This window comes from Vicia villosa, linkage group LG2 (genome assembly GCF_029867415.1).
Source record: "Vicia villosa cultivar HV-30 ecotype Madison, WI linkage group LG2, Vvil1.0, whole genome shotgun sequence".
Taxonomy (NCBI): domain Eukaryota; kingdom Viridiplantae; phylum Streptophyta; class Magnoliopsida; order Fabales; family Fabaceae; genus Vicia; species Vicia villosa.
Window position 1 is genome coordinate 55,299,405 of NC_081181.1, and position 20,450 is coordinate 55,319,854.

At 36.0% G+C, this 20,450-nt stretch overlaps 1 protein-coding gene and 2 non-coding genes across 3 annotated transcripts; all 3 read right to left on the reverse strand.

Annotated features, from left to right (window-relative positions):
* Positions 1-11,654: 11,654 nt before the first annotated feature.
* LOC131649086 (uncharacterized) lies at positions 11,655-13,016 on the reverse strand. The gene is made up of 2 exons (XM_058918831.1): positions 12,168-13,016; positions 11,655-11,975 (listed from the first exon to the last, which is right to left on the reverse strand). The coding sequence occupies exons 1-2, from the start codon at positions 13,014-13,016 to the stop codon at positions 11,655-11,657; spliced, it is 1,170 nt and encodes a 389-aa protein (XP_058774814.1).
* Positions 13,017-18,895: 5,879 nt separating this feature from the next.
* LOC131654464 (small nucleolar RNA R11/Z151) lies at positions 18,896-18,979 on the reverse strand. The gene has a single exon (XR_009299501.1). It is a non-coding gene; the product is annotated as a small nucleolar RNA R11/Z151 (small nucleolar RNA).
* An 86-nt stretch (positions 18,980-19,065) lies between these two features.
* On the reverse strand, positions 19,066-19,163 carry LOC131654459 (small nucleolar RNA Z157/R69/R10). The gene has a single exon (XR_009299496.1). It is a non-coding gene; the product is annotated as a small nucleolar RNA Z157/R69/R10 (small nucleolar RNA).
* Positions 19,164-20,450: the final 1,287 nt, after the last annotated feature.

Consider the following 20,450-nt stretch of genomic DNA (forward strand, 5'->3'; position numbering starts at 1 on the left):
GGAATATCATTATTGAGTTTCTTGAAGGAAGCGGTCGGTGAAAAGTGTAAGTATTACTTTATCGCTCAGATGGAAGAGTGTGTCTAGGGTTGGTACGTGGGTAGATGGAATCCATTACTGCAATATGGACCAGTCGTGATCATAACATGGATTGTGTAATTGTATTATTCAGTTATTGAGCATATTGTATGGATCTCACCCCGACGTTTCATTGTCGTTAACCTTTTGAGATATAGCGAGTGGTATACCTTGGGATGGTCAAATGCGACGTAAGAGCTGAGATTGAATGCATGAGACATGCTTATGTTGGTTATGTCAGATGAATTTTGAGGTTCGATTAAGAAAGTGTTAACTGGGAACGGGAGAGTCGGATGAAGGACTCTTATCCGGAACTCTTCACTTGAGGTATGTTTTCGAGGACGAAAACTCTTTTAGTGGGGGAGAGTTGTAACACCCCGAAAATTATTTCTAATAATTTAATATAAGTAGGAAAATTATTTTATTGGAATAATTGATTTTATGAGGAATATTGAGAAATGTTGGAAAATAGTTATTGGGCTGTGTTGTGGTTAGTGAGAAAGGGAGGTGTTAACTTGTTAGGCCCATTAACCAAAGTTATTCTATTTCTCATAAAATAGAAGGAAATTGTGGAAGAGGAGGGTTACAGCAATTGGGAGAAGAGAAAGAACGTGAAAATAACTGAAGAGCTTTAGAAAGGGGAAGACCGAAGATCAAACCTAAGGTAAGGGGGGACTCTTCCTTTTAGTATCTCTTATGTGGTCTTAGGTAATAGGTAGATTGATGTATGGTTTGATTCAATTAGACATTGGGATTGTTAGGTTAGGGTGTTATAATTTGGATTGAATTGATGATAATTGTGTGATCTATTTGATTAATAATGAGTTTAAATGATGTTTTATGGTGTATGATTGAATGTATGATGTTTGTATACATGTATATGATGTCTGGAATCGTTTTTGGGTGAAAAGGATGTGAAATCGCAAGGTCTGTCGCAGACTTGGGATTTGATGAAATTGCAGGTCCGCTGAGCGGAGGTCCCAACGTAGTTTGCTTCTGTTTGACGTCGCTAGAGGTCCGCTGAGCGGAGGTCTGAAGGAATTCGCTTCTGCCTTGCGTCGCTGAGCGAACCTTGCTGAACGAGAATTTTTCTAAAACTTTAAAATGACGTATCTTTTGATCCGTGAATCCTTTCTTAGTGTCATTTTGGGTGTTGTGCAAGTAATTAAATGTTTTATATGATGAATGATGAATATGGGTTGTGGCCGGCTTTATTTCTTTAAAACTCGATTTAATTACTTGATGAGAATTGAACATTGTGTGCATATGAGATAGGTGTGACAATGTATTTGATGTGATGATGAAATGGTTGTGATTATTATTATGATTGTGATGAATGCATGGCTATTTGAATGATGTTGAAAACATGTACATACTTATTCGGTGATATGGTGTTGATATGAGTTGTTAATCGTGATTTAGTGATGTGTTTAAGTAAGTTATGTGTGTTTCATTCATTCATATGCATTTGATGATGGATCTCGTTGATGAGTGGATTGTTGGTGGCTAATTCCCATTGTGCGGAGATTAGTAAGCAGTCATCGTGTGACCATGGGGGTGTGAGCGATGAGGTTAATCGTGTGCCCATGTGGGGTGTGAGCGATTTGAAGGGCAGTATCATAGAGAGAAGTCCTTAGAATGTGATTCACGAATTTTGGTACCACATGCATAATGTCAGTTGTATCATATGCATTTTGTCATAACATGATTGTGTGGATTTATGTGTTTTGTGTTGTAATCTATTATTGTGGGAATTGATGAATAATAGATGTGAATTTGAATATGTATAATTGGGTGAACGGTATATTATGATGCTTGTTGCTTATGAATTTCATAATATTTACTAATTGAGAATGAGAATCACCCTTACATGTTGTCATTTTCAGATTGAGGAGTAGCGGCATTAGTGCTCGGTGAGGATGACTCGTAGAGTTTATCCATTTATGTTAGATCGTGTTGGTCATGCTCTGATCTTGTAACACTGGGGGACGATAGTTATAGAGTTTTATGAGATTACTCTATTTTATTTGGTGTTGGATTATATTTCCATTTGGTTATATTGATGATGTTTCTTATTCCGTTGTGATAAACATGATTGTGTTTTTTTGGTAAATCGTTTCCTAATAAAGCATGACTTGACCTTGGTTGGTTTATTTATTTTAAATAATTTTGGCACCCTTGTGTTTATGTTTTTACTCTGATATATTTATTTAAATTGCCGCGGGGTTTAGAAGGGTGTTACAGGACGAACTTCTTGGTTCTCTCCAAACCTTTGAGTCAAGCATCTGTGAGCCTGTTGAAGAGAAGAACAAAAGCATTGCGTTTGTCACCATCAAATGTGATAATTCAAAAGAAAGCAATGGTGTAAGTGATGAGAATTTATCAGACGCCATAGCCATGCTTGGAAAGCAATTCAACAGACTAATTAAAAGGGTTGATCAGAAGTCCAGACCCAATGTCAAGAACACTTCCTATGACATCAGTCAGACATATGACTCAAGCAAAAGGTTCAAAGCTGAGTAGAAGCCCTATCTAGGGAAAGGGGTTCAATGTCATGGATGTGAAGGATTTGGACACATTAGAGCTGAATGTCCTACCTATCACAAGGAGAAAAAGAAAGGACTGACTGTTACTTGGTCTGACGAAGACTCAGATTCAGAAAAGGAAACTGCAAAGCATGTCACAGTTTCAACAAGAATCTATGAATCTGATGATGATTCCAGTGATGATGAGCTAACCTTTGATGAACTAGTTGCCTCGTACAAGAAGTTGTGTAGGGAGAATGCTGAAGTCTGCAAACAAGTGGAGAAGCAAGAGGTGATCATAAGAGAACTAGAAAATGAGAAGATTAAACATCTTGCAACCATAGACTCCCTCAGTAGTGAAGTAAGCATGTTGAACCACAAACTTGATCAAATGACCAAGTCATTCAAAATGCTGAACAATGGATCTGATACTCTAGAAGAAATTCTGGAATCTGGACAAAGATCAGGAGACATGTTTGGAGTGGGATTTGTGGCTAAAGAGGAATTAATCTCTGGTCTCAAGAGGATAGAATCCAAGAAGTGTGTGACTAACCTGATGTCAATCCAAATGTCACAACATCAAGGAAACATAAGAAGGAGGCACTCAAAGGAAAGGTTCCAGAAGTGGAGGTGTCATCACTGTGGAAGATTTGGTCACATAAAGCCATTCTGTTTCAGACTATTTGGATATCCAGACCAAACTCAACAAGTCAAACTTGATCATGATACTTGTAACAGGAAGCAATCTGGGATAGCTAAGAATGTTGTTCTGATAGCACACACCGCTCTAAGAATGCCCACCAAAGAAGATTGGTACCTTGACAGTGGTTGTTCAAACCATATGACTGGTAGCACGAACTCACTAGTAAACCTCAAACCTGAGGGATCCAATTATGTGACTCTTGGTGATGGAGATGTAAGAGAAATCAAAGGTGTTGGCATGATAGAAGGTCAGGATGTTCCTAACTTACATAATGTTCTACTTGTGCAAGGACTGGCCACAAACCTTATAAGCATCAACCAACTGTGTGATGAAGGAATGTATGTCAGATTCACTAAAGAAAAGTGCACTGTTACCAACAAAGAAAATGAAGAAGTCATGAAAGGAGTCAGATCTGAAAATAATTGTTATCTATGGGAGCCAAAAAATTCCAAGTCTCTAACTACTTATCCCATGACCAAAAGGAACAATGAAGAAAAAGATCAAGAAAGGATCATCCAATCGGAAGTTCCTACTCCCAGAACAAGAGTCCTGGTAGAAGAAATGGATGAGTCTGATGGTGAGATCTTCATTGAAGAACTCACCAGCGAAGAACTAGCTACTGGATACTCTGAGATGTGTGTACTAAATGGAGAATTGAGCAAGAGATTGACAATGTATGAAAATGCTTATGCACTGTTACACGAAGAAAGAGAAAAACTCATGATGAATATTGTTGATCTAGAAGGAGAGGTGCAAGACACAAAAAGGGGAAGAAGGAAAAACAAGAGGCTCAGCACACTCCTATCTCAGCAAAAAGGTGCTATCAATATGGTAAGTTAGGTCACCTGAGGTTCACTTTCCCTGAGACTCAGGAATCTTCATATAGAAGTACACCTCATCAGGAAAACCTGACTAAAGAGAAGCCATCGCAACAAAAGCCATGGGTGAAAGCTAATCACTCAAGCCATCACATACCTGAAGAGAAGGCTGTAAATAAAGCAGGAAACTCCAGAAAAAGGAAATCCAGGCGAAACAAACATCACTAAAAGGATGTAGGTTTCTCAGCTACAAACAAGAACAAAACAGTCATAAAGGATATTGTAGAAGGAAGTGAGTTGACTCACTCAGCAGATCAAGTCAATGTTAATACAGATGTCTTAACATCAAAGTTGGCTGAGAGCTCAATTGTGCAAATTGAGACGAACAAAGCATCCGGGATTGATGAATGTTCTTCAGTAAATATCCAATGAATCATTCAAAGGGATATCACTGCTCCAAATACTGTCCCAAGGAAGGTATCAATCAACAGTCAGGATCCCCTGAGAAAGAAGATTCTAGAGATAGACCAAGTCTCAAGATTCTGGATGGAAAGAGCTCTAGACTCATAGTCACACTTGAAAAATCAAGTAAGCAAGGAGAGCAGGATTATTGTAATCACAGCTGAAGATGCTAAGCTGATGACAGGTATGATTTCTACTAATCTGTTGAATTGGTTTAAATCAAGCTGGACATACCTAGGTGTATCTCACCAGAATACAGAGTGGAATGTCGTAACTATGCCTTACTACATCAAAAACAAGGTGGAGGACAAATGGAATCTCGTACAAAGTCAACTACTGATCCAGATATTGCCAACATGCTAGATATCCAGGAGAACTATCAGATGACATCCCACCATAACAGCCCTAGTGTGATTGTAGAGTACAATTTTACCTCAGAAACAGGTTTAGAGCTAACTCACAACGTTGAGATGCCTCAACAATCTCGGTTCATCTCTCTTGAAATAATACCTTGCCCACACACTCACTCAGAAGGAAGTAACCTTGTCTTAACTGGATACTGTGATGCTGACTGGGCTGGAAGTGCTGATGACAGAAAGAGCACATCTAGAGGATGTTTCTTTCTAGGTACCAACCTTATATCGTGGTTCAGCAAGAAACAAAATTGTGTCTCCTTATCTACTGCTGAAGCAGAGTACATAGCAGCTGGTAGTAGTTGTTCACAATTGGTCTGGATGAAACAAATGCTGACTGAGTACAATGTTCCACAGGATGTCATGACTTTATATTGTGACAATCTCAGTGCTATCAATATCTCCAAAAATCCAATTCAGCATAGCAGAACCAAACATATTGATATCCGACACCATTTTATCAGAGAGCTTGTCGAAGACAAGGTAATTTGCCTAGAGCACATAAACACTGAACTTTAGCTAACTGATATCTTCACAAAAGCTCTTGATGCTAAACAGTTTGAGAACTTGCGAAGCAAGTTGGGACTCTGCATCCTTGAAGAACCATAGAGTCAACAACAACAAAAAAAAAACAGGTGGAGAAGACACTTCTGTTGGTTTTGGCAACATTTATGGCCAAACAGGGGGAGAAGTATTATGTGTCACCCCAGAACAACAAGAATGGTGGTTGTGTGTGATCAACAATTCTATTTGCTTATCTTTGTGTTTATCTGTTTGTACTTGTGCTACTCTTGTGGCTGTCTGTCTGTTTTTGTCTGAGCACTGCGTGCATACTGGTGATGTATGTTGTTTGTTTGTATTAGCTTGTGTTATTGTGTTTTGATTATCCGCTGCAAGTTTTTCTCTAGTATGGTGTGACAGGATGTTTTAGCCAAAAATTTGCCAAAGGGGGAGATTGAAGGTGTTTGCATGTTGGCTGCATTATTGGTAAAATATACCTGGTTGATTGTGTATATGCAGGTTGCATATATGTTTGGAGCTAATACAGGTTTTGTAGTGAATGTCATGATCGATGTCATGACATCCATGTGTGACAGCAGGAGTTGTTAGTGTTTATTAATTTTGTTTCCTGATTTATCACTTTTATCTGTTTAGGAAACTTTTTATTGAGTGCTGCAAATTTCGTTCAGAAGATCCTACTGAAAGCACATTGTGTAACAGACAACTGGCGTGTGAATTAGGTTAACCTTGTTAACCCTAATGTGTTTCTTAAAAAGCCCAAGGCCCAAGACTGCATATAAAAAGACCTGCAATCCTAATTTGAAACGCAGACAGAAGATTGTGTATTGTGAAGAACTGCTGTTCTGTAACTGTCTCTTGTGATCCACGCTATTATCTTTAATGATTGTGTTGGAATTAGTTTGTGTTTTTGTTGTGTCACTCTAAGCTTTTAAGCACGAGTGTGTGTCTCTTGATTGAAGCTTTTAAGCAGATCAAGGTGTGTTTTTGAAGTGTGTCTTCTATCTGTAATTGTTTATTGTTTATGTGTAATCACTGCTATGATTGAGGGGGAGTGGAATGGAGATATTCCATATCTAGGTAGAACCTAGGTAGAAGGGTCATTGGGTAGTGCTTAAGTGAGAAGTTGTAAACGGGGGAGTTTAGCTTTGAATTGATACTACTGATAGTGGACTTCATCCCTGGCTTGGTAGCCCCCAGAGTAGGTTGTTTGAACCGAACTGGGTAAACAATTATGTGTGTTCTTTACTGTTTTATGTTGTTTTGTTATTACTATCCGTGCTGCATAATTGTGGATGTCATAACCTCCAGTTTGACATCGAGCGTGTGTTACTAGAATTTTCAGAATCCATTTCATCTTGGATAGCGTCCTTCTAAAAGGAAGAGTCCCTTGAAGCTATTACTTCCTTGTAGGTTTTAGGATCATCCTCTACTTAAAGAATTATAGGAATGCTTCGAACAAAATTCTTACAATTTCCTTCAACTAGATAAAAGGAAATAAGTTAAGGATCAATTTCGTGTGGTCCTATATTCTTTGTTTTCCAGAATCTCCTGCTTATCCTAGACTCGGGTTGTGATTCAAAGACCCGAGAAGTGTTTTCAGGTTGTATTTCTGCAATCCGAGAGGAATCCTCTTCACAAGATTCTTTATTTATTGTCGACTCAGATTCATTATCCTTGGTGATAAGATTCTCAAAGAAATCTACATCCCAGGATTTTACAATTACATTAGACTCTAAGCTTAGAAGTCTATATGCTTTACTGTTTTGTGCATATCCTACAAAAGCGCATTTTATCCCTCGAGGACCCAACTTGATTCTTTTAGGATCCATGTTTTTGTAATAGGATACTGATAACACGATTTTATATCGTATATTTAGCCTGAAATCCATAGATATTTATAGCATTTTCCGTTTATTATGCTGATTTATTATGATATTACGCGAGTTTTTGCTTTGTTTCAGGTTTTACGCTCTTATTATGACTATTTGTGAAAAGGAGAAGAAATGGAGCTAAAACGACCACTATTTATGCCTAAAAGATGAATAATGGGTGCTGAAGTAAAAAGGGAGTGCAAATAAGGCCCAAATGTGCTAAAAGAGACCCAAAAGCCCAAAGAAGCAATCCAGCCCACGAAGGAACCATTTGTGAGTGGCCCAACTAAATGCTGCAAAGAGGAGACGCACGTCTCCACGTCTCATTGGCCACGTCAGCAAAAGGGAGACGCACGTCTCCAATCCCCTACATTCTCTCCACTTGAGACGCACGTCTCAAGTCTTCAACGAAGCTTCCCCAAGAATCGGAGACGCACGTCTCCAAGTCCAAGTCTGCTGGAGCTCCTCTTTTCACGCAATCCAACTGCAAAGCCTCGCCTAAAAATAGAGGCAGATACTTCACTTCAACCTGTCCGATTTCCTTCTAACGAAGTGCTGCCGAAATTGTACCGTGCATTATATTTTCTGCCTTCCTTTAATTCAAACAGTTATTTTCTCACAACGATTTCTACACCGGAAATTGTTGTGAACCTTTTATAAATCTAGCCTTACGTTAGATTTATTGCCTTTTATTTTCCTTGTTTTATTTTCCGTCCGTTTAAATTCCGAAGAACGATCCAGCCAACTGTTGAATAGTATATTCAAGGCAAATATTTTTAAATCGTATCCACAGAGATTGGGTGATATTACCGCCGTTCTATAGTTACTATTATTTTAAGTTTGAAAGGTAATAAAGTTGTTTTGTTTTGAATCTCTATTTGTTCTAATCAAGACAATTGTAAGACAATAAACTAAAACTTGTTTCAATAATAAAAGAATGACAAGATTGGTTTGGTTTCACTACCCCTATCTTCTATGTGACTTTAACAACAAATGCATAACTTCATTAATGGTGAAATGCTCTAGTATCCTCCCAACAATGTTTATGTCTAAACAAAATTGTGAAAGTTAATATATTAATCTTTAGATGATCTCTCACTCTAACTATCAATATACTAATCTTGATTGTTTGATACAAATAGAAAAGTAGCAAATAAATCTATCTCTAGCATTTATTCACTATTTGATAAAATGTTGTAGACCAAGACTTGAAATATATTTCTCAATCATAAATCAAATCTAAATATAAAAGATAAAACAACAATATTCATCCATTTCAATACCAATGAAGTTCATACAAATGTGCTAGAGAAAATACATAGTTAACAAGGATAGCTACTACCTCCAATCTTGTCAAAGAGGGATTTAGCTACTCATCACCATGGTTGACAGCAAGAAGAATGAAGAAGAAGCTAAGAACATCAATCTCTCACAAAGTTGTTCTTTTCTCTCCCAAAACCCTAGCCTCAATGTTTGGTTCACAATAGAATACAATCTTCTAATTCCCCTTTTTTATCTCCCTAAATAACCCCTAATTCGTACTAACTTTTCCTATTCAAAAGATAAGCCCAATTCTCATGACAAGTGGCAACAAAGTAAAAGATAAAATTCTGCAGCGCAGTGTTTGCGGGGCAAACAATGTTTGCGGGGCAAACAGTGAAATTCAAAACTGGACTTGTTCAGCATCTAGCAGTTGGCGGCGCAAAGGATGTTTGCGGGGAAAACTTGCCTCATCAACACTTCTTTTGCTATTCCAAGTATTCAAGTAATTCCTCTTTGCTTCCATGATCTTCAAACCTTAAAAACGCTACAAAACTAACAAACATGTGAAATAACAATTCAAATGAACTAAAATGAACAAAACTGCAAAATTATTAAATTGTATGAATAAAAGTGTGATTATTGAGTAAAAAGTGGTTAAAGGGACCAAAAACAATATATGAAAATTAGTACTATTTGGTCCCTAACAACTCTCCCCAACTTACCATTTTGTTTGTCCCTAAACAAAAATTCACAAGAGTAGCAAGAGCAATGCACAAGAGACTGATGACAAGGTAACCGAACACTCAAGTGGCTCAAAAGTATAAGTCTTTTCAAAGTACACTCACCACAATGCTAAAACAAAGCATGAGAAAGAATGATGGCAAAGTGCAAATTATTATCAAGAAATTCCAAAAGAGACATGTCAAAATTGAATCAAACCTACACACACATCATAGTAATGATGAATACAAGAGGGTTTACTTTCACTCATCCGAGCATTTAAATCAACAACAACTCAAATCATGCGTTCACCATAACAATTTCAAAAATTATGTGCAAAGTGAGAATCAAGAGGGCTTTTATAGGTTGTAGTGTGGCTTGGGTTACAAAGAAAGGATTTTATTAGAGGGAATTTAAACAAAAAGGCTTATCCTAAGGGAGCATTCCTATCAATTCACTTAACAACAACACTTGTTTGAATCCCCTTTTCTTTCTTTTCTTTTTCTTTTTCTTTTTTTTTTCTCATTATTTTTCAACAACACATAACGGGAACGATTTTTTTTCTTTTTCTTGCCCCATAATTTCAAAATGTGTTGTTCTTTTCTTATTACCACAAAACTCCTAAGTACCACTTTTTCATTTGTTTTTCAATCAACTCTCCTCAACTTTAGGATTCAAACCATATTAGATACAACAATGCTCCCTACATAGACATAGGCACAAGGCAAAATTGCAACCATTGTGGTTGAAGGTTCCAATGAAACAAAAGAAATTAGGATTCATCTACCAAACATATTCAATAATTACATGAATCCTAATATAAGCTCAATGGGGTTAACTAAGAATCACTCCTCACAAGGTTAATTGATTTAACTTTTTTTTGGTCAAGTGGTTTTTCTCAAATTCAAACAATGCCTCTATCACTTTCACACTTTTCACAAATAAGAATAATGCATGGTTTAGCATGATAAAAATGAATTGAAATAAATTCCGGTATCCCGCATTTAGTGTACAATGGAAAGTTTCCTCACTTGGCTAAGTTCTAAATTTTGATTCAAAAATGACATGTGACTCAAGGAATTTATGCTAAGCAATTTGCACACACCATCAACTAACCATGTTAAGTCTAGAGAGTGATAAAGTGTACCTTAATTTTCCTTGATACCGATTCTCATCATTGCCACTCGAAGTGTCACAACATCAACTCTTGTCCGTGCCCATTGATTCCTCAAGCTTCTCTTTGTACAAGAACAATTAAACAAAATTAATTTGAAAAGTTAGGCTAATCACTTTCTACCCAAGCACACAATTAAACAACAATAATAAAAATGCAATTGTAAAGATGTTCAAATGGTGAAACGAGAGCCACCATAAAGTACATAATTAAAAACCAAAAAGTGAAACCATAAATAAATAAAACAAAACAAAATTAAGACTATAATAAAAATAAACTAAAAAAAATGCTACAACACCACTTCAATCCTCTTCTTCATCACCACCACCAACTGTCCCGATCACATCCTCCATTGTATCGTCCTCACTTCCGGTACCGTTGCCTCCTGCACCCCCCCATGAAAAGTGGCCTGCCCACAGGCCAATTTGCGTATGCATCATACTCCGCTTCCAAGGAATGTGGGTGAAGATAGGGTATTAGAATGGGAGATGAGTTTAGTGAGGACGAAAGCGATAGAGTGAGAGGAGAGAAGTAAAAATAAAAGATAAAAAAAACTAGGTTAAATTAAAAGCTTTTTTTTTTTTTTTTTGAAAGTGGAATTTTTTTTTGTACTGAAGTGTTTGCGGGGCAAACACCTGTTCGCGGGGCAAACAAGAAAAATTTTCTTTGTAAAATTGGCTTACTCACTGTTTGTGCTCTGTTTGCGGGGCAAACAATGTTTGCGGGGCAATCACTGATGAAAATTTCTTTTTCAAAATTGGCTGACCTGTTTGCGGGGCAAACACCTGTTCGCGGGGCAAACAAGAAAAATTTTCTTTGTAAAATTGGCTTACTCACTGTTTGTGCTCTGTTTGCGGGGCAAACAATGTTTGCGGGGCAAACAGACTTGAATTTTTGAAAAATGCCAATTTTCACACTTAACTTCCACTTCCTTTCAAAAATAGTTACTAAATAACTCTGAAAACAAAAATAAAAAAGCATAATAGAATTTACTTACGACGTTGGGTTGCCTACCAACAAGCGCTTTGTTTAACGTCGTTCGAGCTCGACGATTCGATGGTGCACCAAGGCTTGACGAGCGAAATGACACACCATCGCGGCTTGCTTATCCATCGTGGTAGCCTTTGAGTCTTTGTTCCTTTACAGTCCAGCTTTCTTGTGTTTTAGGGTCCTCCACCACAATGGATCCATAATTTCGCACCTCTTTCAAAACAAATGGCCCCGACCACTTTGACTTTAACTTACTAGAAAACACCTTGAGTCTTGAATTGCACACAAGCACCATTTGTCCAACTTCAAAGTTTTTGTGATGAGTCTTTCCCTCATGATTTGCCTTGTCCTTGTCCTTGTGAAATTGATTCTCCACCTCAATGATTTCTCCTTTTTCATCATCTATTCGAAAGTTGTCATGTTCATCCTTAGGAGGCTTCATAGACTCAAAAAGAGTAAAAATTACCTCTTTATCTTGCACCCTCACTTTCATAATCCCATCATCAATATCAATCATCATTCGGGTGGTCTTCATGAATGGTCTTCCAAGTATTAATGGCACATCACGATCCTCCTCCATGTCGACTACCACAAAATCAACCGGGAACAAAAATTTGTCCACCTTTACCAGCATGTCTTGTACAACTCCATATGGTGAAATGATAGACTTATCGGCTAGTTGTAAAGTTATTCTGGTGTGTTTCATCTCAATGTTCCCCAATCTCTTGACAACGGATAAAGGTATTAAATTGATGCTAGACCCCAAATCAACCAAACCATTACTAATGTAGTTACCTCCAATGGTGATCGGTAAAATGACTCGTCCCGGATCGGCTTCCTTTCTTGGGGGAGTTTTTTGAATAATTGCACTACAATGAGCATCAAGCACAACTGTCTCTTCATCCGTGTACTTCTTTTTCTTTGTGAGCATTTGCTTCATGAATTTTGCATACTTGGGCATTTTCTCCAATGCTTCGGAAAATGGAATATTTACGTGAAGTTGTTTAAATATATCCATAAATCGAGCGTAGCGCCTTGCGTCTTCCTTCCTTGATTGCACATGCGGGTAAGGTAGATGTTGGAGAGGAATTGTGCTCACATTCTCATTTCTCTTTTTATTCCTCTTCACTTTTTTGTCATTTTTCTCTCTTCCTTCTTTTTCTTTCCGCTCTTTTTCAACTAATTCTTCCTCCACTTTCTCCTCACTCTTTTCTCCCTCATCATCAAGTACCACCTCACCCTTTTGGTTTTCAACTATTATTTCCTTATCATCTTCCACTATAACACCTCCATCTATTCCACCATTTATCTCTTTACCACTTCTTGTCACAATGGCTTTGCAATGCTCCCTTGGATTTGTTTGAGTGCTGGCGGGAAAAGAAGATACCGGTTGTTGCTCGGACAATTGCTTTGCAAGTTGACCCACTTGATTTTCTAAATTCTTTATGGCCGCTTCATTGCTCCTTTGGTTAGCCATGGATGCTTGCATGAATTGTGTAAGAGTGTCTTCCAATTTTGAGCTCCCACCTTGAGATTGTTGACCTTGGACTTGAGGGTTTGGGCTATGATAAGGACTTTGATGTTGATAGTGTTGATTGTTGAATCTTGAGGGTTGAAATCCTTGGTTGTTTCTTTGGTACGGATTATTGTGAGGTGGAGGTTGCCTTTGATAACCTTGATTTTGATTGTTGACATAATTCACTTCTTCACCCTCGGGAGGAGGACAAAACCCGGTAGGATGGTCACCTTGACAAAGTTCACAACTTGCTATGTGAGAAGTCATTTGCATCCCATGAATTTCCTTCATTTGTTGTGGAAGCTTCGACATTTGCTTAGTGAGTAACTCAACTTGTTGAGAGAGAATCTTGTTTTGAGCAAGGATGGCATCATTGGTGTTTAATTCGAGAACACCCGGCTTCCTTTGTGATGGACTCCTATCATGTTGAGTTTGGAGATCATTGAGTGCCATACGATCAATTATCATTATTGCATCCTCCGCGCTTTTTGACATTAAAGATCCACCCGCGGTAGCATCCAAAAGTGTCTTGTGCACCGGTTGAAGCCCATTGCGGAAGATGTGAATTTGTGTGAGATCATCAAAACCATGACCCTTGCATTTTCTAAGCATGGATTTGAATCTTTCCCAAGCATCATTTAAGGACTCGTTGCTTCCTTGATTGAAAACCGCAATTGCCGTTTTGGCCTCCATGAATCGGGATTGAGGAAAATATCGTTCTAAAAATTTTTCTTCCAATAGATTCCAATCCGTCATCACATTTGGTAATTGATCAAGATACCATTCTTTGGCTTTCCCAAGTAATGAGTGTGGAAATAGTCTCTTGAACAATGATTCTTCATTCGCCGCATCGACTCCCGTTGAACCCGCAATCTCATAAAATTTGGTGAGATGTGCGAAAGGATCCTCATGATCCATTCCGGTGAATGGATTTGCATAAACAAGTTGGAGGATTCCGGTCTTCATCTCCGTATTTGCTCCACCTTGAGCATTGCGTGCAAATTGGGCGGTACGTCTTGGACTATTGGCGGACATTTCGGTTGGAACAACACCCGCCATGTCTCCTTCAAAAGTCTCTACAACTACTTCTTCAATGTGATTGTTAGAAGAAGTAGATGCCTCTTCTCTTTGTCGCTTCACTTGGGCTAACTTCCTTCTTCTTCGTGTCTTGCTATTGAGCTTTCGGAGTGTTCTCTCAATTTCGGGATCGAAATGAAATTGCGCTTCGGAAGCCTTTTCTCGCATACACAAGAGTCTACAAAACTAGCAAACCAAGTGAAACGAAAAAGCAATATTAATAAAGTAACAAAACTTAAAACAATGAACTATTGCAATGCTTGCAATATCAAACGCCAATCCCCGGCAACGGCGCCAATTTGTTGAATAGTATATTCAAGGCAAATATTTTTAAATCGTATCCACAGAGATTGGGTGATATTACCGCCGTTCTATAGTTACTATTATTTTAAGTTTGAAAGGTAATAAAGTTGTTTTGTTTTGAATCTCTATTTGTTCTAATCAAGACAATTGTAAGACAATAAACTAAAACTTGTTTCAATAATAAAAGAATGACAAGATTGGTTTGGTTTCACTACCCCTATCTTCTATGTGACTTTAACAACAAATGCATAACTTCATTAATGGTGAAATGCTCTAGTATCCTCCCAACAATGTTTATGTCTAAACAAAATTGTGAAAGTTAATATATTAATCTTTAGATGATCTCTCACTCTAACTATCAATATACTAATCTTGATTGTTTGATACAAATAGAAAAGTAGCAAATAAATCTATCTCTAGCATTTATTCACTATTTGATAAAATGTTGTAGACCAAGACTTGAAATATATTTCTCAATCATAAATCAAATCTAAATATAAAAGATAAAACAACAATATTCATCCATTTCAATACCAATGAAGTTCATACAAATGTGCTAGAGAAAATACATAGTTAACAAGGATAGCTACTACCTCCAATCTTGTCAAAGAGGGATTTAGCTACTCATCACCATGGTTGACAGCAAGAAGAATGAAGAAGAAGCTAAGAACATCAATCTCTCACAAAGTTGTTCTTTTCTCTCCCAAAACCCTAGCCTCAATGTTTGGTTCACAATAGAATACAATCTTCTAATTCCCCTTTTTTATCTCCCTAAATAACCCCTAATTCGTACTAACTTTTCCTATTCAAAAGATAAGCCCAATTCTCATGACAAGTGGCAACAAAGTAAAAGATAAAATTCTGCAGCGCAGTGTTTGCGGGGCAAACAATGTTTGCGGGGCAAACAGTGAAATTCAAAACTGGACTTGTTCAGCATCTAGCAGTTGGCGGCGCAAAGGATGTTTGCGGGGAAAACTTGCCTCATCAACACTTCTTTTGCTATTCCAAGTATTCAAGTAATTCCTCTTTGCTTCCATGATCTTCAAACCTTAAAAACGCTACAAAACTAACAAACATGTGAAATAACAATTCAAATGAACTAAAATGAACAAAACTGCAAAATTATTAAATTGTATGAATAAAAGTGTGATTATTGAGTAAAAAGTGGTTAAAGGGACCAAAAACAATATATGAAAATTAGTACTATTTGGTCCCTAACACCAACCTGTGGTGGAAGTTCAGTACTCGAAGATTCAGTTTCAATTTATTTAATTCAGGTTTAATATTTACTGCCTTTATTTATGTATTTACTTGCATGATATATTATATGCCAATTAACATGCCTTTTATTATAAGCCAAATTAATTTATGCATGCTTAACTGTATTAATATGTCTGGCTAAATTACTAAGGTATCGGTATGTAAAGTAAGTTAACCGCAGGGATCCGAAATAAATTGGCTTAATTATGTTTTGTTAATTATCACCTGTTTTTGGTTTGTATGTCTAATTTAATTAGTAAGTCTTAAGAACAATAGAGCGAAAGTTTGAGGTCTTAAGACGGTCAAAGGTTAAAATCAATAGAGCGAAAGTTTGAGATATTTAACTGGATAGTAGACATAGGACATTAGTTTTAAGGATGGCGAAAGCGTATTAAAACTAATTAGAACTTATTTATTTTCAAAAATTGTTTTTACACCCGAGCGGGATGGCGAAAGCGTACGTTAGGGATATTAGCATGTTCCGAGTCAACAGAGCGAAAGTTTGAGATTAGGAGATTTAAATAGATAACAACTTCATAAAACAGGCATTTTATTAATTACGTTGTTTCCAAAAAGCTCTTCTAAAATCTAATGGGATGGCGAAAGCGTACATTAGGATTAGGATAGTAATCTAAATCAACAGAGCGAAAGTTTGAGACGAGGATTTTTAACCAATTGAATTAGTAAAGATTTTTAATTAAATTATGCAAAAGCCAATGGACCTTCGGATCACCTTAAGTTAAACGAAATACATACTGATATCTGTCTTTTATTATATTCTTTATTATTCACAATCACTCTCCCTTAGGAACAATCGAAATGTTAGTAGCCCTAGCTTTACATAGTAACCTTAGATAACGGTAGATCGATTCATAGTCCCTGTGGATTCGATATCTTTTAAAACTACACGACACGACTGTGCACTTGCAGTCATCAGATTTATAGACACGTAAAGTCGCGATCAGATACACACCCTCACACTCTAAAGTAACTGATATTTGGTGTTCTACCTTTCCATACCTCATATGGAGAGATATCGGTTTTCTTTAAAGGAATTATGTTATATATGTGGCAAGCGGATAGTAAGGCCTCATCCCACAAATTGAGTGGTAGTTCAGAGTGTATCAACATGGAATTCATCATCTCTTAATATGATCGATTCTTTCTTTCGGCCAGGACATTTTGATGTGGCGCGCGAGGTGCGGAACATTCATGTATTATGCCATGTTCTTCACAAAATGCATCAAATTCAGTAGAAAAGTATTCACCACCTCTATCACTCCTAAGGACTTTTTAACTTCTACTTAATTGATTTTTCACTTCTGCTTTATAAATTTTAAATGCACTAAAAGCATCATCTTTATGCTTTAAGAGATATACATGTGTATCTAGAAGAGTCGTCGATGAATGTAATAAAGTATCTATTTCCACCACGGGTTAACATGTCGTTAAATTCGCACAAATCTAAATGTACAGAATCAAGTAGATTTGTATTTCTTTCAACATTTTTGAAAGGTTTCTTAATCATATTTGATTTAACAAATAATTCACATTTTTTAAAAGCATTTATGTTACATGATATCAGTCCAGATTTAATTAGTCTCTTCATAGAACAAATACCATTATATGTTAATCTATTGTGCTATAAAGAAACAGAATCAAGCATGTAAGAGGAGTTAGAAATTTCATTAATAATATTGTAGGTGGTACAGAGTTTGATCATTCCCTCAGCGAAATATCCTTTTCAACTAATACCATTACATGACAATATAAGTTTTGCCTGATTCATAAACAGATTTAATACCCGGTTTTCCCAACAAATCCCCACTAACAAGATTCCTATTCCTATTCATGTCGAGAACATAAAGCACATTAACAAGAGTGACTTTCTTTTCAGAAGTGAAGTTGAGTTCGACAGATCTGATTCCAACAACTTTAGATCATACTTCATTTCTCATTTGTACTTATTATCCGTCATTTGCCTCATAATAGGTTTTGAATGCAGCCTTGTCATAAGAGACATGCACCGTAGCACATGTATCATACCACCAACCTTGAACTTTGCCTTAAATTGTCATTATTTCGCTCACTATAGCAATTATGTCATCAATTGCATGAACTACATTGATCTCGTTTTTTGACTTGTTGTGCCTGCAATCTCGAGCTTAGTGTCCAAGTTTTCCACGCACAAAACATCTGTTTTTTCGAACTTGAGCGTCAGAATTCTTAAACTTGTTATGTTGCTTTTTTGGTACAAGATGACTCTTTATGCCATCATGTTTCTTCATTCCTTTAGCTGTCACATCTTTGGCTTTTGAAAGACCCGGAGATTCTAATTTCTCCCTCTCCTTCGACTCCCCGATTCAAAGATGTTTTTGGATTTTCTCTAAAAAGAAGTCCTCGTAATTGTGCAACAATTTCTTTCTAGACCCTTTCCATGAAGGTGATAATTTTACAATGATTCCACCAACTTGAAAAGTCTCAAGAATGTCTATTTTCACAAACGAAGTCACTATTCTTAAAAGTATTTCAAATATTCTCTATACCTAAAATAATCTCAATTGATTCTATACAAGATTGCTAAAGAAATAGACTGCAAAGAAAGTGTATGAAGTAATGAAGTGAATGCATGAATTGACTGAATTAATTTCTTATTCAAAATAGTATATTTATGAGTCATTCTAAAGTGTATTTATAAGTCGTGTGTTGTTTCATGAAACAACAATTATGCATCAAGCCATGAAAAAGACAAATTTAAGGCAAATTCCTTTGGTCTATGAGACAAGATGATTTTATTTAAAATCAACCATTGATAAAAAATAATAATGAAACAATTAAATGGATGAACTTATCCTTTCATACTCAAATATTTCATTTGAAGACCATTGATAGACCATTTAATTTAGGTCAGATTTTGTTTAAAAAAATTTAGGTCAAATTTTGTCTAACAAAAAATTATATGTATCAACTACAAGTTATTAGACCTTGGAGAGGCAAAACAAAAAACCCAAATGGCTAAACATTCTCTTATCTAAATCACCTCAAAGGAAGTCAGAAAATGTCTTAAAAGCACCTTCAGATTCATAAAAAAATGAATTATATGATTAACCATATAAAGTTAGCAAACTAATGACAAATAGACCATGAAAATGCAAAGACATGCAAACTAAAATTATCATACAAATACAACCATTAAAGAGTGGCCTCAGTGTGTGTAACATTGAGATCATTGATTGAAATCTCACTGAAATCCGCTAAGATAATTCAATTATCATCATAAGCCAGCTAAAAACATCACAAGAAAGTAGCAGATCAAACTAAATTGAAGAAAACTAAAAGCAATTAAAGAATAATAATTTGAAATCCATGAAGTTGTGCTCAGACAGCCAAGGGGTTGTAATCAAATTCTGGGTGAAGATTCCCACATCAGAAACTCTAGTCCACAATATGTATCATCACCGCACAAATTAAAAACTAAAACTCAATGCAAAAAACACCAAATCAAATCAGAACAAAACAAAATAGTTTTAAAAGTGATAAATCTAAAAGAAGCTTAAAAGGCAATTTGATTGAAATTTAGAGAAATGTCAAAGGAATGAAAAACGATTGTTTGAAGAGATGGGAGCAGTATGTTTCAATTTATAGGGCGACACCAAAATTAGGGTTTGTGCGAACTGCAAATGTACATGGGCTAGTTTTTGGCCCAAATATTCAAAACCGCAATTTATTTGGCAATCCCACCCCTATATTTTCACCCCCACATTTTAAATGAAATTACTATTATGCCTTAAAAAATTTATAAAAAAAATCTTCATTTTCTTGTAATTTTTTTAGATATTTGACTTTAATATAAGATAAAAATATATAAGTTTGAAAAATACAAATGTTAATTTTTTGTATATTTCACATATGGAGTAAGAATTTAATTGAAATACACGTGTAAAGAAATTTTACACTATCAATTAATCAGAATCGTCTATAAGTTAGAACTATTTGACTTTTATTTTAATTTTTTTAAGTAATATAATTGAATGAACATGATGCAGTGATGGTGTAAAAAAATTTACACTAACAGCGCATAACAATTAAACTCATGTAATAAATATGTAGAAATTTTATTAAAATATGTTGAATGATTTAGAATAATGTGTTTTACTTTGTTTTTCATGTAAATAATGCGAAAAAAACTAAAAACTTGTTATCCTCTTTACTAAAAGACTAAAGGGGCATAGTGATAAATTTATTCATATTGGTTAGTTTATAAGATGTGCAGAGTTTCATTGCTAAAACGAAAATAATATGTTATTAGTATTTGTGTTTAAGTGCCCTTCACAATTACCTATTGAAGGTATTTTATTGGTTAAATGGCTTAGATGCAATTTACTCCACATTAGTCAATTATGTGACATGGGATATTTTATTGTTTTCAATATCTTTAGTTGCTTAGTTGAACATAAGGTTGGTATAAGTATTGTGTTTAAGGGTTCTAGAGTTGATAATATATATTTGCTTGACTAGGATGATGTGTCAATATATGGTACTAAATGTTATAACTAAGAATGAAGATTATTGACTATGGCACGAACGTTTAGGACATGTTCGTTTTGACTTAATAAATAAGATCGCATCCAAAAATCTAGAAGTTGGTGTACTAAAGGTAAATTTTTCTAAAGATATACTTTGTAAGGCTTGCCAAATAGGAAAGCAAATGGGAGTATCTTTTAAATCGAAAAACATTATTTTAACTTCAAAATC